The 23,178-nt window shown below is 54.8% G+C and overlaps 2 protein-coding genes across 8 annotated transcripts in view; one reads left to right on the top strand and one right to left on the bottom strand.

The window, feature by feature from the left end:
• The window catches only part of DDX11 (DEAD/H-box helicase 11), a 33,590-nt gene extending 28,987 nt beyond the window's left edge, over positions 1–4,603 (top strand). For all 3 annotated transcript variants that reach the window (XM_070494015.1, XM_014841789.3, XM_044755797.2), the window contains exons 19-27: positions 282–354; positions 716–819; positions 1,511–1,660; positions 1,927–1,995; positions 2,091–2,191; positions 2,638–2,722; positions 3,044–3,122; positions 3,309–3,463; positions 3,544–4,603. In XM_070494015.1, the coding sequence (XP_070350116.1) occupies positions 282–354; positions 716–819; positions 1,511–1,660; positions 1,927–1,995; positions 2,091–2,191; positions 2,638–2,722; positions 3,044–3,122; positions 3,309–3,463; positions 3,544–3,573 (846 nt within the window). In that variant the 3' untranslated portion in view covers positions 3,574–4,603. The remainder of the gene's footprint in view (positions 1–281; positions 355–715; positions 820–1,510; positions 1,661–1,926; positions 1,996–2,090; positions 2,192–2,637; positions 2,723–3,043; positions 3,123–3,308; positions 3,464–3,543) is intronic.
• Position 4,604: 1 nt separating this feature from the next.
• Positions 4,605–22,168, bottom strand: WASHC1 (WASH complex subunit 1). Of its 5 annotated transcripts, XM_070494018.1 has the most exons (12): positions 21,372–21,431; positions 20,487–20,615; positions 17,921–18,074; positions 8,709–8,820; positions 8,353–8,499; positions 8,017–8,153; positions 7,628–7,763; positions 7,263–7,464; positions 6,992–7,165; positions 6,122–6,280; positions 5,214–5,282; positions 4,605–5,069 (listed from the first exon to the last, which is right to left on the bottom strand). In XM_070494018.1, the coding sequence occupies exons 3-12, from the start codon at positions 18,067–18,069 to the stop codon at positions 4,930–4,932; spliced, it is 1,425 nt and encodes a 474-aa protein (XP_070350119.1). In that variant the 5' UTR covers positions 18,070–18,074; positions 20,487–20,615; positions 21,372–21,431; the 3' UTR covers positions 4,605–4,929. The 5 variants fall into 5 exon arrangements, with proteins under 5 accessions (XP_070350119.1, XP_070350120.1, XP_070350118.1 ...); XM_070494019.1 differs by lacking the exons at positions 20,487–20,615; positions 21,372–21,431 and adding an exon at positions 22,026–22,168; XM_070494017.1 differs by lacking the exon at positions 20,487–20,615 and having other exon boundaries at positions 21,372–21,501.
• Between the last annotated feature and the right edge of the window lie 1,010 nt (positions 22,169–23,178).

Raw genomic sequence — 23,178 nt, 5'->3', positions numbered from 1 at the left:
TTGTTGCATAGCCAGGATTGAGAACTACTGTGCCAAATTTGCCAAAGTTACTGTGCTATTCCAAGTAGTTTAAATGAGACTGCCAACCCTGGGTATCATTAAATTGTTTTTTCTCTTTTTGCTTTCCTTTTCACCTCTTTTTTCTGTTTTTACGTGCTCGCTGCCTCAAAACCCAGACTTCTGTCTTCTCCAGATGGTTTCCTCCTCCCTCCCTGCTCAGGCCTGAGGTCCCTGTCCTGGGCCTCAGGAAGATCACGGAGCCTTGATGTTGTGGTCTGCAGGTGTCCGACTTTCGGGAGCAGCTGCTGGCATGTGCTGGGGTGGACGCTGAGCGAGTGGTGGAGTTTTCCTGTGGTGAGGATTCATGACCAGGGTGGAATGGGCCACGTAGTCACATTATGGCTCCTTGTTGTCATGGTTTAAGCATACCTGTTATCAGGCCCAGGAGGCTGAGGAGACCACAAGGATCGCTTCATCCTTTGCAGGCTTTTTCATGAGTGCACTGTCCCCATGCTCTCATGCTCTGTGTCCCCTCTGTCTACCTGGGAGAGGTCTGCGCATCGCCCAGTTTTATTGTGGGAACGGGATGAGTGGGTGAGTGTTAGGCATTGCTGGTCCTCGTCTGGAAGACAAAGGTTGAGGAATGCTCTTTCTGGACTCTGCCTTGCAGAACAGTCTGCACCTCCAGTTTTCAGCCCTCTCTGCATCTCACCAGGTCACGTGATCCCTCCAGACAATATCCTCCCCCTTGTCGTCTGCAGCGGGCCTTCCAACCAGCAGCTGGAATTCACCTACCAGCAGAGAGAGCTGCCTCAGATGGTCAGTACCAGCCAGTTTGCCTTACCACAGCCTTTGCTAGGGCAGGAGAGAGGTCTCTGGGGTGAGGGGCACTCTGGCCAATCCAGAGTGTTCAGGCCTTGGGGACATTAGTGCTGGGAAATTATCAAGGAAGATCTGAGCTTCCCCCACCCCTTACCCCTTAGGCTGCTAAATAAGTTTTCTCAAAACCTCCCGTCATCCCTTTGAGATGAGACTGTTGAGAAAGCTGCTCATTTCCTTTGGTTCTCTTGCCATTTGGTTATAGTGGCTCCTGCCTTGGGCAGGGATGCAGGTGTTGGGGGCACATTGCTAGTGGCATACCTGGGGTTTTCAGTGCCCAGTTTGTCACAGATGGTGCTTAATCCCCAGTTGCCCACCTGGACATTGGGAGTTGGAGAAGGGCAGACTCTGGCATACCAAAGCAGGTCTTAGCTCTGGTGTGCCCGCGCCGTGACGTGTGTCCTGGTGCTGCCAGTTAACGGGAGCGGTGGTTGGGTGTGTTGGGTAGGGAGAGCGGCACATTCCAGGCTCTGGTTCCCACTTGGAGGAGCCACCCGGCCATAGTCTCCTCCCTGACTGCTCTCACCTGGCGGTCTCTGTACTTGCTTTCTGAGTCCCAAGGTTAGGAAGCCTTTCTTCGGTGTGGCTTCAGGAGTGGCTCCATGGAGGACTCCTTGTCTTCCTTCCTTAGATGACTGAAACAGGTCGCATTCTCTGTAACCTGTGCAACGTGGTCCCTGGAGGGGTGGTCTGTTTCTTCCCCTCCTATGAGTACCAACGCCAGGTCCATGCCCACTGGGACAAGAGTGGCCTGCTGGCCCGCCTGGCTGTCAGGAAAAAGGTGAGTGACCCCTCAGCTGATCCTCTCACTTGTGAGGACAGTGGCACTGAGTTCCTCCTAGGACTTCCTCTGCACTTCAAACCAGACGGTTAGGCCTCACCTCCGGGGCTTCTGCTAGCTCCTTACCCCGCCACTGCCAATCCCTGATCACTGCCCAGAGCACTCCCCATAGCCCCTGACCCGTAGGGTTCTCCAGTCCCAGGCTGGACCTGAGACCCAGGCATTCTGGGATCCTTTTCTGGGAGACATTATCTGTTTACCTTCAGATATTTCAAGAACCCAAGAGAGCAAACCAGGTGGAGCAGGTGCTGCTGGAGTATTCCAAGTGCATTCAGGTATGAGGTGTCACTGAGGCCTAGGGTCCAGAGAACATGTGGGGCTGGCGGTATCCTGGCTTCGGCTCTACAACTCAAGCTGGTATGTCCCACAGTGCTGTGGCCAGGTGGGAGGCACCATGACAGGGGCCCTGCTTCTCTCTGTGGTCGGAGGAAAGATGAGTGAAGGCATCAACTTCTCTGACAACCTTGGCCGGTAAGTAGTGGGCCTCTCATCTCCGGGGGCTCTGACACCTGACCACTCCTCACTCCAGGCAGCTGGGCCCCTACCTGCAGCCCAGTGCCACTGGGTCTGCACCCAGGCTGACTGCCCAGGCCAGCCAGCTGCATGGGGAAGTGTTTGGGCAACTCTGGACTTGGCTCTTTGAGACCAGGTGCAAAATTGGGCAGACTGTAACTTTATCAGGACTCAATTCATTGGTGTGGACTGGATCTCTTAGCTGAAAAAGCCCTCTCCAGGTCATAGGTTTAGGGTAGGCAGGGGGAGGTAGAGCCACCCAGCACAGCTTGAGGGGGCTGAAGGAGCAGTAGACATAGCAGTTGATGACATGGGTAAAGTCCGGATCCTTCCCCTGGCTCTTGAGAACCCGCTGAGGGCCTGACCGCCCACAGGCCATCGGCTCATGTGTGCCCCCACCCTAGGTGTGTGGTTATGGTGGGCATGCCCTACCCCAACATCAAGTCTCCAGAACTACAGGAGAAGATGGCCTACCTGGATCAGACTCTTGTGAGTACCTCCAGTATTGGAGAGGATGGGGAGGAAGAGTTCTGTCGCCCCTAGGGCTGCGACACCAAGGCTGGTCAGCTATGACTTCCCCACTGCCCCTTGATGTGTGCCGATGTTTCCTGTTTGCTCCAGAGGGATGGGATGCACCTCCATACCCTCCTGTGCTTCTTCATGACATCATCCATTATGTCAGCTGCTGGCATTGTGCCCATGAAGCCTATTGGTCTTTCTCCAAAGCCTGGCTGTGTCATTTTCTCAGAGGGAAGACTAGGCAGGAGGCGAGAAAATATTCTGATAGGTCATTTCCTTTGTTCTTCCCAGCCCAGAACCCCAGGTCAGGTGCCCCCAGGGAAGGCTTTGGTGGAGAATCTGTGTATGAAGGCTGTCAACCAGTCTATAGGTAAGCCTGGGACTGTTCCTGCTATCAAGGCAGATAGCTGGGGATGGATGATTGGAGAATGAGGTGACAGGAACGAGGTATGTTACCTGCCGTCTCTCCAGTCTGAGGAAGAGGAGGGGACACAGTAGAAATGTACTGTGGGGGAGGCAGGTTGAACTCAGAGCCCCAGCCTCTCTTCCAATCCAGGCAGGGCCATCAGGCACCAGAAGGACTTTGCCAGCATAGTGCTCCTGGACCAGCGGTATGCCCGCCCACCTATCCTGGCAAAGCTGCCAGCCTGGATCCGAGACCGTGTGGAGATCAAAACCACCTTTGGCCCCGCCATTGCTGCTATGCGGAAGGTCAGTCCCGCCGTTCTCGTCCCCTGAGGGCCCTCCGCCCCTGAGAGCTAGTGTCTCACTGTCTTTCCCTGTCTCCCCAGTTTCATCGAGAGAGGTCTGGCCCTTCCTGATGGATGGCTGCACCGCTGCCTGGTTGCCGGGCTCACTCTTCACCCTGCCCATTTGAAATGTTTGTCTTGGGCCTGACCTTGCTTAAGGAGGTGAAACCCAGGTGGAGAATGTCGAGTCTAGACCAGCCCTTTCTGGAATCAGTGTGCTGCCAGGACCCCGGCACAGGTGGAAAAGCCAATAGGAGAAAACAGTGGGTCCTGCTGTCCTTGGGCCCATCCCAGGGCAGTTCCCCACCCCTGGAACGGAATCTTCCCATTCAGCATGGCCAAGTCGAGCTCCCTGCCCTGTTTCCTGACCAGCCTTTGTGGGCAGCGTGGAAGGTGTGGCCTTCCATGGCAGCATCCACTTTCTTAGAGGTGAGGTGGAACAGGCCCATCCTGCCTCTCCCATTTCCCCTCCTCCCTTTCCAGCTAAAAGTAGCTGTTTTAGGCCTTTCACTCTCTCCTCGAAAGTAAGGACGTTCCCCATTTCCAGCTCCCTGCTGTCCATAGGGCGCTCTGCCCAGAGGTTTCTGGTCACCTCCCCTACCTGTTTTCTCTACGTCGTCAAGAGCTGGGAAAGAGCCCCGTGCCCTGCGGCCACACCTGCAGGCCTCACTGCTGCAGCGCTGGCCCCAAACTGCCCACAGCATTTTTCTCTCCCTGCCATGGCTTCAGGTCCTCCACGTCGGTGGCACCTCCCTCCCTCTCAACCACGTGAGCAGACTCCAAGACACCTCCTCCCTTGACATCCGCAGTTGTGCCAAGGGCCATTAGGCTCTCAGCATGACTATTTTTAGAGACTTCGTGTCTGTCAGTGAGACATTTCTCCTCTGTGAAAGTATCCCTCCCTCCATCTGCAATAGCTGCCCCTGCTGACTGCACCGCTCTGCTCGCCCTGACCCCAGAGAAAGGGGCCTTGGTCCACTGGTCCTCTGCCCCCACTGCCTGCAGCCAGCAGGAATGGGAGAACAGGCTGGCTCGGAGGCAGTGTCTGCGTTCTGCACAGCTGCCGTTCCGTAATGACAAGTGCACTGTTGGTTCACCCTCAGTTCTTGCGTTATGCTTCTTTATTGATTCATGGATTGTTTATCTCAGCGTCTCTTTAGAGGAGAAGAGAGCATGCTGGTGAGGGGGTGGGTAGAGCACAGGCAGAGAGCAAGGGCTCCCCCCGGCCCCTCCCAGCGTGTGGCCTCGGAAGCAGGCCTCCCCGCTTCCTGAAGAAGGTCCAGGCACAGTCTTGGGACAGTCCTCCACATCCCCATCCCTCCAAGGGCAGCAGGGACTGAGAGCTGCCGGCCGAGGAGCCCATCCCGCTGTTTCCGCGTGAGGGCAATAGCTAAGCCTGAGTTCTGGGGAGGAAGCAGCAGCTGAGGCCTAGGATTCCCAGTCATCCTCGTCCTCCTCTCCTGGTGGCTGCTGTGGGGGAGGCAGAGGCGGGATGGAGTCTGACATTCGGGCAAAGGCTCCACCTGGCCCGTCGCTGGCCCCGGGCGCCGGTCCTTTCCCGGAGATACCTGGGAGGGCAGGGGTGGAGGGTGAGGGACTTGGTTTGGGGCACCAGTTCACCCAGCCCCTAGAGGGAGAAAAGGTAAAATGCACAGGACACAAAATACCCCAAGACCCCAGCCCTGGCAGGCAGCTGGTGCTCTGCCTCCTACCTTTGCGCCTCATGACCAGCTTGTTAAAGAGATCTGCCATCAGGTCCCCACCTTGGCCCGTTGCTCTCACTGCAGTGGGAAAGCCACGAGTGAGGGACCAAATATGAGATCTGCCCCTGGGGCGACAGCCTCAGGATTCAGTCGCATTTGTCCTCTTGCTGACAACCAACAGACCCCAGCCCTCTCCACAGCCACCATTCACTGCCAGCTCTTGGAGCTTGTCTATCAATCAGTGGATCCAGCTTTGGGGCACTAATGAGAAAATGGTGACATTTGAGTCCCATTGTCACAACCGCCCTGTGAGACCAAGGGGCAAATATGAGCAGCCTCACTGCACAGATGAAGAAACTGGCCCAAGGAGGCTGGGCAGTTGACCTGAGGTCAAGTGGAAAGCCCAGAAGCAGGGCTGCACTCACACTTAGGACTGAGGACTCCAGGGCACTGCTGCTTCATGCCCAGGGTTACAGTGATGCCGGCCTTCAGGATTCATAGCCGACGGGATCTGTAGCCTCAAGAGGCTTACAGGAGCGGGACTGAGCCAGCCCTCCAGGTCCCCTGTCTCTAAGTGGGTCTCAGTCCTGACCACTTCCTTGGACAGCTCCTGGCAGAGTCTAAGCAGGTTCTCTCTCGCACTTCAAGCTGGGTGGGGCTCCGTCTCCTCCCAGCTTAGAGAAGGAAGTTCCACTAAGGAGGCTTCAAACCAGGAAGGAACCATGGCCCAGGCAGGGGAGATAGCCACCCAGGGCTTCCAGCAAATGCCCTTGGGAAAGCCGGGGGGCAGGCTGGCTGGGTGCTGGCCTTCTGACACTTGGGGTGGGCAGAGGGCACCCTGCTGGAGTCTGGGATCAGAAGAGAAGGTGGCCCTTTTCTTCAAGCCCTCCCCTGGAGTGGGTCGGGGGTCCCCTCACCTTGTTCCTGTTCCTTCTGTTTCTTCTTCTCCAGCTTGCGCTCCTTGACACTGCGGAGCTTGGCCTTGCCAATGCCCCCAGCCTGGCGGATAGACTCCAGCAGAGTGGCCCGGCCACTGGAGGGCTCAACCACTTCCCTGGGAGCTTCCGGGACTAGAGCTGGGGGTGGAGAAGGGTGTGAGGGAGAAAAGCTGCCCAGGCAGGAGCCTGGCCCAGCCTAAGGGTCTCGGGGGTCCAGGGGCTTCCCCTCAAAAGCCTGGCTGTGAGGAAGGGCTCTTCTTGAAAGAGGAGGCCAGTTGGAGAAGCCAGGCCTTCAGAGACTGTATGGGGCCTGGATGCTGACCACCCACCTGAGCTCAGGAAGCAGTGTGTGCAGGCGCCCCTGGTTCCTCTCCAACCCCACCCTGCAAAGGTGCACCCTGGGAGTTTATCCAGGTGCTGACAATGATGAACTTGACACTTGAGCCAACGGGATTTTTGTGCCACCCAGGGCTTATCTAGGTGCAGGAGACAGACTTGGAAATATAATATCAACACTGAAATTCTGCAGTTTAAGGGACACACGGATGTTTTGTTGCTGTAGGTTTCCATTCTTTTAGTAGCCCTCTTCCATTGGTTTAAGTGGGAGTGGGGACCACAGCTCCACCTGTCCAGGCCCCTCCACCCCGGAGATCAGAATTCCAGGGCTCTACAGACAGTTTGAAAACCACTATTGTCTGCACCCAGTGGAGCAAGATTTTGAAATTAGGACTATCCTGAAAATTTATGACCACTTAACAAACCTACGGAAAATTCTTTAGGGATCCAGAAGTTAGAGGCCCCCTCTAAGAGAGCACACCCCAGCCCCCATGCACCAGGTGCTGCTCCTACCTGAGGAACGGACACCACCTCTGCTCTCATCCTCCCTCGTACCTTGGCCCGGAGAGGCCGTGCTCAGGGGTGGGGGTGGGGGTGGGGGTGCACTGACCAGCACTGCTGGGGCTGGAGGAGGCGGTGGCGGCGGTGGTGGCGGTGGGGGTGCTATTAGCACCCCATCTTCTCGGTCTGGAGCAGAAGTGTGAGAAAGTATGAGGTGCCTAGGGAAGCAAGTGGCCGAGCAGGGGAGTTCCCACTCAACTCCCACTCCCAGCTCTCAGCTCACCTGGCTTGAAAGGCTCGGCAACCTCTGTGTGGAAGGTGGGCAGCTCTGGAATGGTACCAGGGGCAGAGGGGGCAATGCCAGGGCCCAGGTCGGCACTGTACATGAGGTCATCAGCGATGCCTGGCAGGTCAGGCAGGTAGGACGGGACATCGATCTCGGGCACTTGGCCCAGGTCGGGCACGTAAAAGTAGTTCTCTGGAATCTGAAGGATTAGGTAGGGGTATGTGAGCAGACGCTGTAGGGAGCCTCATGCATACCCGGGTGGGAAGAGGGGCAACCCCCTCACCTAGAGAAGACCGGCAAGGCCACACTTCCCCATTCCCCGTTCCCCCCCCCACCCCACCCAAAGCAGCATGTGTCTCTACCTGTTGCTCCAGCTGCTCTCTCTTGCTGATGGACAAAGGGGCATCAAACAGCTTCTCCTCCGTCTCTGCCCCCAGCATCACGTGGGTCTTTGTTACAGCTCCAGCCAGGGGGTCCAGGAAGACATATTTTTTGTACCTACAGAGGTGGGGTGGAGGTCAGGCAATCATCTGTTCTAGGGCCATGGTCCTGACCCACCTTTCCCACCACCAGGAGGCACGATTAGTTTGTTGTGTGGACTCCCAGGCCTTACAAGACAAACGAATCTGTCAGCTCCTGGCTCCCCAGGCTGCAGAATTCTGCTGTACCTGATTCTGATGCCCCCTGTTCCCCCACTAAGCCAGGCCAGGCCTCCCACCCACCCCTCCACAGCCCTGCCTTCTGGCCATACAGGTTCTCAGTGGTGTTGAAGAGCAGCAAGGAGCTGACGGAGCTGATGTTGCTGGGAAGACCCCCGAGCCCCTCCTCAGCCTCATCCTCAGGCTCCAGCTTCGTGTTCACACACACAGGGAAGTATTTCAGCTTCTCCTGAGGGGGAGAGTGAGGGGTGGGAGGAGGTGACAGAGGGATGGTGGGTTTCAGCACGAGGCCAAAGTGACCTCCACCCCATCCTGGTCAGAATCCTCTTGGGGGACAGAAGACTATGGTGGGCCCTCAGTTCCTCCCCAACATCCAGGGCCACCACTGGTCACTCCCTGCAAGTGTGCACTGTGTGTGTCCATCAGACCTGCAGGGCCCGCTCATCCAGGGGGCGGTGCTTGCTCTGGATCCTGTAGCGGGGGCGTCTCTGCAGGCCAGGGTCTTGGGCCCCTGTGAAGATGGACCCATACTCCTGTAGGCGCTCTGGAGCTGGGTACTTGGCACTGGAGAACACCTGTTAACACAGGGAGGGTCTGAGATCACTTCTTCAGGGGCCTGAGAAGCTCCAGAGAGCTAGGGTTGGGGCTGGGGGGATCCTGGGCAGGAGGAAAGTTTGAGGTGTGGCTGGATAGCAGAGGCAGGGACCTGAGAGTGGAGAGATGGTAGGGAATGGGATTTCTGGGACTACCCACAGCCATGGGGACACAGGGCCACATGTGCTACCTTGATGGCCTTCTTGCTGCCCTTGATCTTCTCAATCTTGGCCTGGGCCAAAGAGACCCTCTCCCCAATGGCCTGCAGCTGGCTCCGGCTGAGCTCTACTCGCTGGGAGATCCTGCCACAGAAAAAGATCACAGGGGCTGGGGGCTTCTCCCCGAGCCCTGCAGCCTCCTGTACCCCTCCTGCTTCTCACAGCAAACCTGCAGAGCCAGGGGTTTGGGCAAGGGCTCTAAAAACACAGTGTTACCTGCTTGTCAGGACCAATCTTGGAACTGCCCAGGTGACCTCTAGAAGGATCACCTACCCTGAAGGGTCTAGGAATGAATGGTATGAAGTTCCTTAGAGCGCTGGGTAGGGATGGGCAATACCCTGGCCCCAAGTTAGTGCCTGTACATGCCACCTGAAGGACCTGGTTCCTGCCTCCAGGATTTTGTTTACAGCCTCAAGCAGGGGCAAGCAGAGACAGACTCCTCATGACTTACACGTACGTATTGACTATGTATTGACCTATTGACAGATGAGGATACCAGAGTTCACCAAGGCTGAGTGACAGGCAAGGATGAGTCCAAATTCAAGTCTTAGACCTGCTCACGAGGAATTGCCCTGAGACATAATAAATGGTTTGTGTGGGTAAATCCCAAGTCCTCACCATGGTTCTCATGCTTGTGGTCTGGCTGCTTACAAGCTGACACTCCCTCCAGCCTGGATCAGGGTGCTCCAGCGACACCAGCACCTTGCTATTCCCTGAACATGCCAAACCCATCCTTGTCGCATGGCCTTTGCATCAAATGGAGTGCCATCCCCACATATCCCCATGGCTGCCCCCTTCACTCCCTGTGCCCCTCCTCGCTGGTGGAACCCAGGATTGCACCTGTCCCTCCCCAACCCCCTTCCACACAGAGCCACTGGAGATTATGCGTCCAGGCCTCTGTGTGCCCAGGGGTGAGGGCTTTGCCTTCTTCCCTGCTGGACTCCCAGCATCTGGGACAGCGCCTGGCACTGTCAGAGGCTCCCTCTGTGGTTCCTGAATGACTGACACACATGTGCCCTGAATGTAAATGCATGTGAGCCTTACACTTTCCCCACAGTATTCAGCAGCAGCAAGGGTCTTCTCACCACAGAGGGGACTCAGGCTCAAATGTGCCAGGGCATCCTTCTCCCAGTCGCTCCCCTACCTCCAAGAACACCAGCTCCCGCCTGTGACCACCAAGTTCCACATGCAGAGCGGTCACATCTCTGCATTCACCCGGCAGGAGTGAGCGCACAAGTGAGGCACGAGAAACAACGAGGCAGGGTTGCAAGTTCAGTTCATGGGGATGGGTAGGAGGATACAGTGGGTGGCAGAGGGGCCCACTGTCTGTGGGGTCAGAGACTACGAGGGCAGGGAACTCTGGGATTTCCTTAAAGGCTGAAATGAACAGTCAAGACCGGTTCAACCTTCCTAAACTACCCCCACCAACTCTAGAAGGTTTTGGCCCCCAGAGAAGCCACCAATCAGCCAATTTCACAATCCAGGGGTCTCCATCCCCACTGAAGTCTCCCTGATTACTCCCAGCTCCTCATGGCAGAGGGCTCAGTGAGCTGGGGGTCTGGGTACAAGCAGGCACCCAGAGCAGCTCAGTGGTCCTTCACAGACTGGTCTAAGTGGGATCGCAATGCAGATAGAGAACAAGAGGACACCGTTTCCTCCCAGTGAGAAAAGGCAGAACCACTTGCACGAGCTCCATCTTTGCTGCCAGGGAGAAAGGTCTTCATTCACTGGGAAGGGAACCTGAGCGAAAGCTGCTTCCTCCAGTTCCCAGCTCAGCCACTTTCTGCCCTGGGGTGCTGAAGCAACCTCAGTGGTTACGTAACCACTCCACTGGAAGTCAACATGGAGAGTGGGAGGGACAGCAGAAACAGAGATGGACAAAGGCTGCTCTGTTCTGGTTCTTCCATCAAGGAGAGAAGGGCTGATTTCTCAAAGTTGCAAACATCAAGCTTAACAATGAACCCTGGCAAATTTCCAGAATGGATTATTAAATTGAAGGTCTGTAAACACTTTGAAAAGGAAGAGGTGGATCCCAGGGGCCAGCATTGTTCTAAATTCACAGCATTTCTTTCTTTGACAGGGTTATTAGACTGGTGTATCAAGGGAAAACCTTAAACACAGTGTATCTTGAGTCAGCAAGGATTTTGACGGCTTCTCACAAAATCCTGTGGACAAGATGGCGCTATGGGGGTTGGAGGAGACTGCATCAGAGCCAGATAAACAACAGCACCAAAGGGCACTGCTGAAGAGGGCACTGCAGAAGAACGGAATGATTCAGCCTGGCACAGTGGTCTCTGCAGAGCCCCGCCCCACTCATTCAACACTTGACTATAAGTTGGGGATAGCAAATGGAGGAGGGTCAAAGTGGGCTGCGTGACGGAATCAAGACTGAAATAATCAAGACTCCTAAGAGGCCAGAAGGATGGACTGCAATCAACAAAATGAAATTGACAAGAAATGAATGTGAAGCCCAGGCTTTAGGTTTAAAAAGTCAAGTGTTCAAATACAGATGGAGGTTTAGCAGTAGTTCAGGTGAAGCAAGACCTGACGTTTTGGTTAACTATAAGCTCAGTATGAGCTAAAAGCATGCTAAGCCTCTTTAAAAAGAAAGGCGATCTTAGAGCATACAGCTCCTTGTCTGTCTCCTGCCTTTCAATAAACAACATCCACTCTCTTGGAGGCACTACAGGGCAAATAGAGCCCTGGATTAATGAGCTAGTCTAGTCCAGGCACCAATCTCATCCACAGCTGTGTCCCCTTTAAACTGGATCCGCATTTTCAGAGGACTCTGGATTCCCTTCTAGACTATAGGGACTGTCTTATTCCCTGCGGCATCTCTAGCACCTGGGACAGTGCCTGACCTGTAACCAATACTGGCTGAATAAAAAGTGACAAGTTAACGAACGTCCAAAGGAGGGTGATGAGGCTGGTGATGAGTGAGAACTCCTGTCATACAAAGATAACTGAAGGATGTTCTGGTTACAGATAAGATGACTTACAGAATATGATAATTCCGTTCAAATATCAAAAATATCATGTGCTGTTGGGTGGAAAAGCAATTAGACGTATTCTCTGTCACCCCAGAGGGCTCCCTTAGAACCAGTGGGTGCAGTTACAAGGAAGCAGATCTCAGTTCTACATAAGGAGAACTTTCTAGTAAACAGCTGCATAGCTTTGCAAAGCAATCAGATTCCAGCTGGATGACCACCTGTCAGGAATGCTCCGAGGGAAGATTCCTGTGCGGGGCAGGGGAATGGAAGGCATGATTTCCAGGGTTCTTTTATTATCCAAGAGCCTATAAGTCTAAGTAATGGCTTGCTTGTTGACAAAGCCCCCAGATAGTGCAATCTCTTATAGTCATAGTCATATGCCACGATGCTGAGGAGAGCACCGACCGTGGATGAGAGAGAGCTTTCAATTCCCCTGCCACCTCCACCGGAGGACTGGCAGGCTGTGTTAGGAAGGACTGTTAGGCCACACTAGGGCTGGACTGATTAGCAATGTCCACCTTGAGGGCAGGGGGACAGTGGCAAAAAGGCAATTTGTTTGTCATTCTTGACCTGGACCCCCTGGCTTGGTGGCCTGCTGTAAGGGAGGTCGGTTTCGAAGCTCATCCCTGAAGCCACGCCCCTGTAACATGTTTGCCCAGACACCAGCAGAGGGGGGCTGCCTCTCTCGGCGTCAGAGATGGGACTGGCTCACTCAGTCTCCTCAGAGGTGGGACAGAGAGGAATCCCATAACACACGTCTGCCCTCAGGGAGATTCCAGTCCACCAGGGAGACAAGTAACTACGACGTCCCACAGACCTGGCCTTAACATCTATTAGTAGCAGTGTGACCTTGGGCAAGTCACTTAATTGGCCTATGCCTCAGTGTCTTCAGCTGAGAAACAGGAATAGTAACTTCTATATTATGGAATTATTGTAAAGGTTAACATGAGCGAACGTATGGCTAGTGTTCCTGTACTAGCTGACATGTCCTGAGTGCTCAGTTAACATCTGTTATTACTGCCCGTAAGACTGGGAGGGAGGAGGGGCCGCAGGCACTCAGAGGAAAGCAAGAAGAGGCAGTGTGGAGCAGACACAGACCAGGAGGCTCCAGGCTGAGGGAACAGGACTTTGCAAGAGAACACTATGGAGGCAGAGTACAGAGCAACAGGAAGCGGCTCCCCTGGCTGGGGTGGGAGGCGATCAAGGAGGCACCAGAGAGGCCACTCTCTTCCTGGCGTGGGAGATGGAAGGGGATGGGGTGGCCAGGAGTGCCTGGGCCCACCACCTCCAAAGCTACCCCTATTCCCTTAGGGGAAGATTTCCTATGAAGCCAGGCAGGCCCACAGCCCCTGCAAGGCCACCATGGCCCCTCAGGATCAGCATGCCAGTCCTCCAGAGAGGCTGCTGGGGAGGAGGGAGCCCCCTTCTGACCCATAATTGCTGCTGCTCCTCCCTTGCCTGTCCCATGCCCTCACAGCAGACCCTGCACCAGAGCTCTTGCCTTCACCCTTCTCTTCTCCACTCTCTGGGATAATTAGGAATGATCTGCTAATTATGTGAGCAGCTGACTGAGTGCTTCCTAACCCTGGGAGTTACCAGGTGCCAATCAGTAGAGAGAAAGCGGGGAGAAAGGAAGGATGGAGGAAGGGTGATAGAGAGGAAGGAGGAAGTGAGGAAAAGGGGAAAGTGTGGGGTAGGTGAAAAGAAGGGAGGAGAAGGAGGAGGAAAAGCAGGAAGAGGAGAAGGGAAGAGGGAGGAAGTGGAAAGAAAAAGAGATAAGGAAAAGGCCTGGCAGAGCAAACCCTCCCCATGAAGAGGAAGCTGAACAGGCTGCGACTGATGAGTCCCAACTTCTACACCCAGAATTTGTCCAGCTCCTCTCCCTGGACCACTGCCACCCCCTCGGCCTCCTCATCTAAGTCGTGTGAAGCAGCTGACATCTCTAGGCAGATATTTCGGGGCCTGGCTTCTCCCAGGTGAAGAGGGGGATGGGTGAGGGCTGGGGAGGTCTGCTAGGCAGGAAGAGGGGCCAGGGAGGGGGTTGGAAGGAGGGGGTGGAAGGGAGCCTGAGAGGTACTTGTCATTGTTTCTAGTCTCTGTGCGGCTCCTGCCATGGCAGAGCAGGAGGAAGGACCCCCAGCTTGGAATGCTAATTTCCCAGGTGCTCACCTACTTATGGAACAGGGCACAGGCTCTAGGGGGGCCTGAAATGGGGGGAGCAGTGGAAAGGAGAGATAGCAAGTGTCTCTTCTCTACCCACCTGTCTCTTTGCAAGAGGTTTCTAAGCAGGAGGAGTGCATTTAAGGGGGGAGATTCCAAGCTGGGGTCACATCCCCAACTCAAAAGCCCATGAAACATGAAAAGCCTCCAGCTTGATGACTGCTGCAGGACAGGGGGCAGGTGAATGAGGCGAGGTCTCAGCACTCCCCACCCCGACTCCCAATCATCCCTGACACCTCCCTTTCCTTCATCCTCTTCCCAATCTGTCATTGTGTCCTGTCATTGTTCCCTTTGAAATGTCTCTTATCCAGCCCTCCCTGCCTGCAACTCCCCTGGACTGCAGCCTCATCCCTTCCATGCCCTGACTACAGGAACAGCCCCCAGCGTGTCCCTGGAGTCCACTCTCTCCCCCACCTTGTCCACTCTGTGCTGGCTGCCTGGCACATCTTCCCCAAACTCTTCTGTCCCATCACTTCCCTGCTCGACAACCTATCACACCTCCTTAAAACTCCTGAATCCAGCTCAGAGTTCCGTCCTGTTAGGAGAAGCCTCCATGGGCCCTAACTTACTGATCCCAACTTTTCACTCACCCTGCCCCCTCCCTCCCACTCCTGCCCTGGAGCATTCCCACAGCACTGTGGAGGCATGAAGAAGCGAGAGGCCGACTCCCAAGAGCGCACACTCAGAGGGGGAAGCAAGGCCCACAGACACACGGAAAGCTGACTTTTCACACCCTGTTCTCCTGTGAAGGAGCCAAATGTATGGGACAGGCAGCAATGTCTGTACCCCAGTACAGAAGCACCCCGTTCAGGCCAGCCTTCCTCCAGGAGTCCGTGATACACCATGCTCCACATCCGGGCCTCTGAGCCTGTGGCACCCGTTTCTAGACCCCACCAGATGACCTGCGCACCCCTCTTCCTAACCCTGCCTCACCATAACCCATCCCTGCAATGGCCTAGCTCATGCCCCTCTCCTTCAGGAGGCCTTCCCTGCCCATGGGGAGCAGGCGTGTGGTTTTCCTCTCAAGCATCTACTTCCTCCTTATGCAAGTAAGGGCTCCCATTTCCTTTGGGGGCTCCATCGCTCCCCCAGGCTCAGTCTCTGCATTTCAGGTGGGCCTAACCCAGGGCTTAGGGGTGATGCATGTGACCAGGGTCTAAGCCAGTCAGCGTGTCATGCCCCCTGGCCCCAGCAGTCAGCTCTGGGATAGACCTGAGAACCAAGCCAGGCCAAGGGGCAAGTGGGACTTCGGAGGAAATGCTGACACGGAGGAAAGCATTCTTTCCTGCTGGACCTGAACCTGAGTACATGAGCTCAGGCCTGCTGGTTACTTTGCCACCACAAGAGCAAGGCCTGTCTGGGCATGGAGACAGCCTAGCAGCAGCAGCTGGGGTGGAATGAAAGATAAAATCAGGTCCTGAAGACATCATTTAAACCCTGTGACTCCAAAGCCTTCTCTACCAATTGGTTACTTTTTGCTTGCGTTGATTTGTGGACTTCTGATTGATAAATGTGCCACCAATTCTTACTTATTTCTCTCTTCCCTAGACCCCCAGAAGCCCACAGTTCATGCTATGCAATTAAGAACCAACCTAGGCCTACTGCTTTCCCATTCTAGACTATAAGATCCTTGAGGACAGGAACCATGTCGTTCACATCTTCAGCACCCTTCGGGTCCAGCATATTGGGCACATGGTGGGAGGTCAATGGGGTGACCTGGACCTGGTTGTAATGGGAGCCTGGACGCAGGTACAGGGCTCTTGAGAGGCATCCTGCCCTCCCTGAGCCAAGCCTAGCCACTTGGAGGGCCCATACCCATGCTCAACTCACACCACTCCCTCCCCAGGAGGTGGCCTTCTTGCCCTTTCCTCATCCCATCCATGGGCGGGGGGACACGAAACTGTCCACAGTTGCCAAATACTAGCAAGGGAAAGGGAAGGATGCTAAAAACCCAATGCTCCCTTAGACAAAGGCAAGCAGCAGTCACAATCCTGGTGAGGAAACATAAGTATTTCCGATGGATTGTTTTTGGCATCCATCTCAATCACTGGGTATGGGGTAGCCATAATCTGGGACTGATGGCTCTTAAAGGCCTGTGACCTCTTCCTTAGGCATTCTTTGGGCATATTTAGCACAAGAAGGGCGCCTAACACTTTCTATAACTATTGATAGCAGGTTAATGGAGGGCCACCTTAGGCAGCCAATGAGCAGAGATGGTATCAACAGGTAATAAGAGCAAATGCTTACTGAATGCTTACTTGATACCAGGCACTTTAATTCCCCTGAAAGTTTTAATACACTGAATCTTTACAACAATCCTACGAGGGAGGCACCATTATTATCACCATTTTATAGATAAGAACACTGAGGCTTAGAGAGGTTAAGTAACTGGCCCAAGGTTACAGAGCCAGCAAATGGGGACGCCAGACTGGGCCCAGGCAGGCTGCTCCAGAGTCACCCCTTAACCACTTGAGGGCACTGCCCCTTGGGTACATTTACTTTCTGCATAGGCTTGGGGCAGACAGGTGCGTAGGGACAGGCCAGAGGCAGAAGAGTAAGAGATGTGGTGTTTGTACCGAGTTCAAGTGGAGACAATGACCCCCCCTTCTGCCCCCACTGGGAAAGGCTTCCAGGAAGAGGTGGACTAACACCTGGTGAAGGAGGAGACTGCGTGGTGAAGCACGCCTGATCTAGGGCACAAGCAGGGGAAGGGGAGGGGACCTGGACCACACACGAGAGGGACCTCGGGCAGGCAGTCAAATGCTTCACGCTGGGTGGGGTCGAAGGTCCCTGGTGAGGCACGGTTTGGGCCCCCAGCAAGGAGACGCCCTGAGCCCCATCTCAGGTTGCTTATGGAGCCATACACAGGACGAAACCTGGGCCCTCGGCAAGGAAACAGCAACGCCATTCATTCATGTTAAATAAACATGGGATGAAAAATCATTATAGCCCAAGGACAGTGCTAGATCAGTGCCGGTGAGGCAAAGCGCTGCCACTCTGCGCTCAAAGCCGGCGACGACCTCTAAGGTCCACCTCACCAGCCTCTCACACCCTCAGCCCCTCCTCGCTCCAGCCACCTGGCTTCCATTCAGGGCCTTCCCATCTCAGGGCTGTCTTTCTTTCTGGAACGTTCTTCTTCCCAACCTACCCACTCACAGTAACTCCCACTCACCCTTCAGATTTTAACATACATGTTTTTCTCCACATATACCTTCCTTGATCCCCCCAGACTAGGTCAGGGGTCCCGTTAACAACTCTCCTCCACAGCGAGTCTGAAGCCACAACACCCGGGTGTGACCCCTGCCTCTGCCACTTGCACTGGTCTCTTAGCCTTTCTGTGCCTCAGTTTCCTCATCTATAAAATGGAGATAACAACAGCACCTCCTCACAAAGTGGTGTGAGTGTTAAACGAGTTAATGCACTCCGATCAGTGGTGGTACACGGTCAATACTACGTAAATATTAGTTATTACAAAATTATTATAAATCGGTCTTATCACAACTGTAATTAAATGACTAACGCACAATTGATTCGTTAGAGTCTGTGTCTCCTGCCAGGGTCTATCCTCTAGTTGGACAGGGACGCGGCCGTATTCATTGCTGTAACTACAGAGAGTAGCACAGTGCCTGGCACATGAGAGGTGCTGAATAAATATTTGCTGGCAGCAGGAATAAGTGAAGGAACAGGGCCCCCAGTGGGAGGAAGAGACTGAGCTGGGAGAGGAGTACCCCCACTGGGGCCTGGGAATTCACAGGCAACCCAGGGGGCTAAGTGGGCAGTAGTAGTGAGCTCTTACGAGAAGAAGTTCTAAGCTGGGTCCCTAGCTTGGGCCCCTTGGGCACAGGGAAGCCAGCTGGGTCCCCCCAGGACCAAGAATCACCCATGCTCCTAGAGAGTGCATTCCTGGGAATGGAGAGATGACTGCCCGGATGAGGGTGGCCCCCTGATTGGTGAGGGTGGGTGGAAGCACCCACCTGCTAAAGATGTCTCCGGAGACCTTCTGTAGGTACTGCAGGGCATCTGCCACCTGCTGGATGGCCTCCTCTCGCCGCAGGTCTGGCTGGATGAGGGGCACCGTGTAGGTCTGCCCTGCCAATGAGTGCTGGGTCCTCGTGGGAGTCATGGTGCCTGTGGGTGGGAACCGGAGCGTCAGGACAGCTCACACTCACCCACACCCACCCACCACAGGGAAAGGTACCGGGAGAAGACAGCACAGCCCCCCACCACAACTGTCTGCCACGGGTTCAGCCCGTGCAGGGGAAGTGGGGGACAGAGCACTGGGTGGGAGGCTCATAGTCTATCGGTGCTTGTTGGGTGAATGAGGGAGGGAAACGCATAGGGACAGCAGAGACTGATGAGAAGCGCGTTCAGAGAAGGTGCAACATTGACTAACTGCTATAAGGTGCTTGGTACCCTTTCCATACATTATCTCATTTCAACTTCCCACGCCGGGTGAGCAAGAAAGAAACCCTGGCTGCAGAGTAAATGAGGCTGGAAGCAGAGAGATGGATATGGGGAAAAAATTCCCTGCATCAACTTCCAAATGGTACGTGGGTCTGGAAAAGCACAGAAAATGTTGACTCCTGGGTTCTTCTTACTGTGGCCTGTTCCTGAGATAGAATAGGCCATGGCTGGTGACTCCAGGTATGGGAGTGTCCGGCTCTGCTCACCCAGGCTAGAGCTAAGCAGAGCCGGGAGGAAGGAGGGACATGTGGGGGGCAGAGGACAGGAAGAAAAAACACTCCTTTGAATTGCACGATGAGGGCAGAGTCTATTTATACTGGGTTTAATTAACTCCGCTCCCTGGTGCCACTAAAGCAGCAATCACACTGCAGACGGCCCTGATTTGATTGGCAAGAGACACACCAGGCAGAATATTAAGGCACCAGGCCCCTATAAATAGGCCTAATCACAGCCCCTCAGTAGAAGACAGCAAGAAAGACATTAATCAGGCCTGGCGCTGTGCCCCAGACCTGTTCTCCTAGGCACCATGTTGGGGCCCCTGGTGGCAGACGTGTGAGTGGGTCTGGTTAAGTGTGGCAAAGGAGGGCTTAGGAGTTTTCATTTGGGCTTAAAGTGCTGTGTGACCTTGGGTAAGTTGCTTGTCTTCTCTGAATCTCTGATTCTTTTCATTTCCCATTCTACAGTCTGAGAGTGGCGCCGCTAAGAAGTGGTTACTGCCAATGTGTCACACCAGTATCTTCACCAAGCTGAGGCTTATTCCTTTGCTCCTCCTGCTGGTTTCCCCTCGCCCTTCCTTCTACCCTACTTGTTCTCTCCTACCCTTCCCAGGCCAGCACTTTTCCTCATGTGACAGTTCTGCTGTTCAACTTTTTCTCCAGCAGTGATACCCTCAGCTTTCCAGACCTGAAGCTCCTTGGAGTCCTCATCAGGGCCAAGAAGGAACTCCTCCCCTCTCCAGTTCTCCTCCCTGCCATCAATGACCAAAGTGGGCCAGCTGATACCTACCCATGTGAGGAGCCTGACCCTCGGAGACCACGCACTCCTTTCAAGAATGCTCCCCTGCTTTGTATTTCCACTGAGGCACATTTGCTGGCCATCCTACCGTAGTTCTGTGCCTCAGTTTCCCATCCGTAAGACAGACGGGGGTAAGAGGTAGAAGATACTCTTCTGTGCACACCTTGAGAAGCATTCTTCATGGTTAGTTACCACGTCTGTGTGTGTACATGCAAAAGGGGGTCGAACAGGCACACATCTAGACAAGAAAGCAGCAGTCCTTCGAAGATGAAGAGACTGAGCACAGCTGCTTAGTGGTTTGCTAATTCTGTCTGCAAACAGCTACTCATCAATTACGAGGTGCTGGCCACGATCACAGCAAAGATAAAAGGACACTGTACTGGCGTGGAGACAGCCTCGGAAACAAACGCCCTGTGATGAGTGCCCTAACCCGCGTGACTACAGCGCGGCGGGGGAACACTGCGGAGGGCACTGCGGAGGGCACTGCGGAGGGCGGGAAATCCTCTGGGGTTAGGGAGTCAGGAAAAGCCTCTCCGCACAAGCTGTGCCTCCCTGCGAGGCTCAGGGAGAGAGCAGGGAGACGCTCCGGGTAGAAGGAACAGCCTGAACCACGGCTTGCCGGGAAATGGCAAGTGCTTTTCAGTGGTGAGGGTATAACCATCCCTGGGCAAGTGGCAGGAAAAAGAAAGATAATGAGGCCAGTTTGTGAAAAACCCCGATACCATGGCAAGGAGTTTGGACTTAGGCCTGCCGGCCAGGAATGAAATCCTTAGACCTACGCCATCCAATATGGCAGCCACTAGGGACTTGTGGCTATTGAGCACTTGAAATGAGGACAGTTTCAATTGGGATGCAGTCTAAGTGTAAAATATACAGTGAATTTCAAAGACTTAGTACGAAAAAACCCCATAAAATATCTCATTAAAATGTTTTATATTGATTACATGCTGAAATGACCATATTTAGACATATTGGGTTAAACAGAATATAGTACTAAATTAATTTCACCAGTTTCTTTTTACTTGCACGTGTGTATGAGGAAGAGCGGCCCTGAGCTAACACCTGTTGCGAATCTTCCTCTTTTTGCTTGAGGAAGACTGTCGCTGAGCTCACATCTGTGCCAATCTTCCTCCACTTTGTATATGAGACACCCCACAGCATGGCTTGATGAGCGGTGTGTAGGTCTGGGGCCTGGAAGCAGAGCGCAGGAACTCAGTCACTACGCCACAGGGCCGTCCCTGTTTTTTTACTTTTAAAATCACACACGTGACTCACATAATATTTCTATTGCACGGCGCCACTTTAGAGAGTCTGGTAAAAACTGTGGACTCTTCCAGGAAAAATGAACACACGTCATACCCTCTCTTACGATGCTGATTCTAATTTCGGAAGCGCACGACATCCTTCCTGCACCGCATCCGCGAGACCCCGCTCCCAGGGTCTAGACCCCAGGTTGAAACCGCTGCGGGGGGCAGGCAGGAACCCAGCACGGTTAAAGCAGTGTGGGGTGACCGGGGAGGGACGGCAGCTGCAGAAGCGGGGCTGGAGGCTTCACTTCCGCCCTGTTCCCGGGGCCCAGGGCGCAGAGGGCCTCGGTCACGTGAGGGTCACGGGGCCGCCGGCCGACAGCGGAAGCGGAGCGCGGGCGGCCCGAGGCCGCTCTCCCAGCAGGGCCCCCCTGCGCCCGGGCGGCCGCGCTGCGGGGAAGGCGCACGGCGAGGAGCCGCGAGCTGGGGCCGAGGCGTCTCCCCGGCCGGCAGAGGCCCGCGCCGCTTCCCGGCCGCGGTGAGGCCCGGCGCAGGCTCTGCCGGTCCCCCGCCCCGCGCGCTCGCCGCCCCCCGGGCCCGCCCCCGCCGCTGCCTCTCCGGCCGCCGCCTCTCCGGCCGCGCTCGCCCCTCGCCCGAGCCCAGGCCCGCGGGGGCCCGCGGGGGCCCGCGCCGCCCTCACCTGCTGGCTGCCGTGGCTGTGGCCGCCGCCGCCGCGCTGCCGCCCCGCCCGCCGCCCGGCCCTGGCGCCGCCGGCCCCGCCTCCCGGCGCTGCTGGCCTCCTGGCGCTGCGGGTCCCCCACAGCCGGCGCTGCGGGTCCCCCACTCCCGGCGCTGCGGGCCTCCGGGTGCTGCGGGCCCCCCACTCCCGGCGCTGCGGGGCGGCGCCGACCCTCGTACCCCGAGCGCCCGCCCGCGCCTCTGTGCCCTCACTGCTGTTCCCTCAGGCTCTCCAGGGACGCCGCAGCCCCGGCCCAGTGGGTACCGGGAACGACCCCCGCACGCATCCGGAAGCCCCCTCCCCTCTGGCCCTACAGATGGAGATGAACTAGCAAGTCTTCCAACACACCGTTATTTTCCTGTCCTGACCTCTGTAGGCGGTTGTCCCCGCAGTCCACTTAGTTCCCTCCCCCCTCTTTAAAATTAAATGTATAAGCCAGACGCAAACGACTAATGCTGTCTGCCACCACGTCAGTCCGGAAGGTGCCCGGAATAGTCGTCCACGGAGACAGGGATCGGAAGGGGATTCGGGGAGGGGTCGGGGCGGGGGAGTCCCCGTGGGATGGGTGCAGAGTGCGGCCAGGCCTCGGGGGACCTCCTCCCGGCTAGGCCTCACCTGTGTCCTGGAGCTTTAGCGGGAATCCCGTTAAGTGGGACTGGCCCCCTCGTCTGTATCAGATCCCCCCCACATCTGACGGAACTCCTGGTCCCTGCCTCTCCCCATGACAGCCCCGCCTTCCGCAGGCATCCTCTTAGGGCAGTTCAGCAGAGAATTACACACCCTCTTAGTGATTTTCTGTCCACGGACATCCTCGCCCCCCTCCCCCCCGCTTCTTCTTGGCTAGAAATCCTCAGTTGTCCATGCTGTATTCGGAATTGACCCCAATTCTATACTGAGGTCTCTTTTCCTCTGTTGCAAAGTCCCAAATAAGATCAGTTTTAACCCCTTTAACTACTGTCCAGCTCTGGTTTTCTTTGACATGTCGGCTTGGAGTGATGAAATTTCCCGAGATTGGCAGTGATGGTTGCACAACAATATGAATGGACTGAAGGCCATGAACTGTACACTTAAAAATGGCTAAAATGGTAGATTTTACGTTAGGTATATGTTACCACGGAAAAGAAGCTAGATAGTTAAAAAAAAAAGACTAAAAAAAGTTAAATATATAAAGGAAGCATTATTTCAGAGATCCTTTAGTTGGCCCTCCTGGAATCCATTGCTTGCTTTAGAGTTCTTGGCCGCTCTCTTTTGGGGTTGCCAGAGAAAAATACAGGATGCCAAGTTAATGTGAATTTCAGATAAAAAGCAAAGATAGATAGATAGATATAGTATAAGTATGTCCCAAACTAAGCGTGGGACATACTTATACTAAAAAATTATTTATTGTTCATTTTGAATTCAAAATTAACTAGTTGTTTGGTATTTTTATTTGCTGAATCTGGCAACCCTCCTCTCTTCCTAATACTCTCTGAGTTTTGTCCTCCTTCCCTGCCCCTCCTTCTGGGGAAGTTAGGTCAAATTGTCTTTTTTGACAAGAGCATTTTGCTATCTCACTGGCTGCAGCGAATGGTCCCCACTGGTGGGGAAAGAACGGGTTTCCACCTGTAGTATAGACTGAATGTCTGTGTCCCCTAAAACTTACTTGTTGACGCCCTCCCCTTCCCTTGGATGGTATTTGGAGATGGGGCTTCTGGGAGGTAACTAGGGTGAGATGTCATAAGGGTGGATGGAAATATGGGATTAGTGCTCTTATAAGAAGACACACCAG

The sequence above is a fragment of the Equus asinus genome, chromosome 22 (genome assembly GCF_041296235.1).
Source record: "Equus asinus isolate D_3611 breed Donkey chromosome 22, EquAss-T2T_v2, whole genome shotgun sequence".
Taxonomy (NCBI): Eukaryota; Metazoa; Chordata; class Mammalia; order Perissodactyla; family Equidae; genus Equus; species Equus asinus.
This window is presented reverse-complemented; position numbering and strand designations above follow the sequence as displayed.

What these genes read in the sequence shown, in the direction of transcription:
- WASHC1 (XM_070494016.1), bottom strand. Translation starts at nt 20,826, where the DNA reads ATGTCGTGCGCTTCCGAAATTAGAATCAGCATCGTAAGAGAGGGTATG. An exon ending in TGGATGAGCGGGCCCTGCAG is followed by an intron (nt 8,154 to 8,352) that starts GTCTGATGGACA and finishes TCTCCCCCTCAG; the next exon opens with GAGAAGCTGAAATACTTCCC. An exon ending in ACAGAAGGAACAGGAACAAG is followed by an intron (nt 5,283 to 6,121) that starts GTGAGGGGACCC and finishes TTCCCACTGCAG; the next exon opens with TGAGAGCAACGGGCCAAGGT.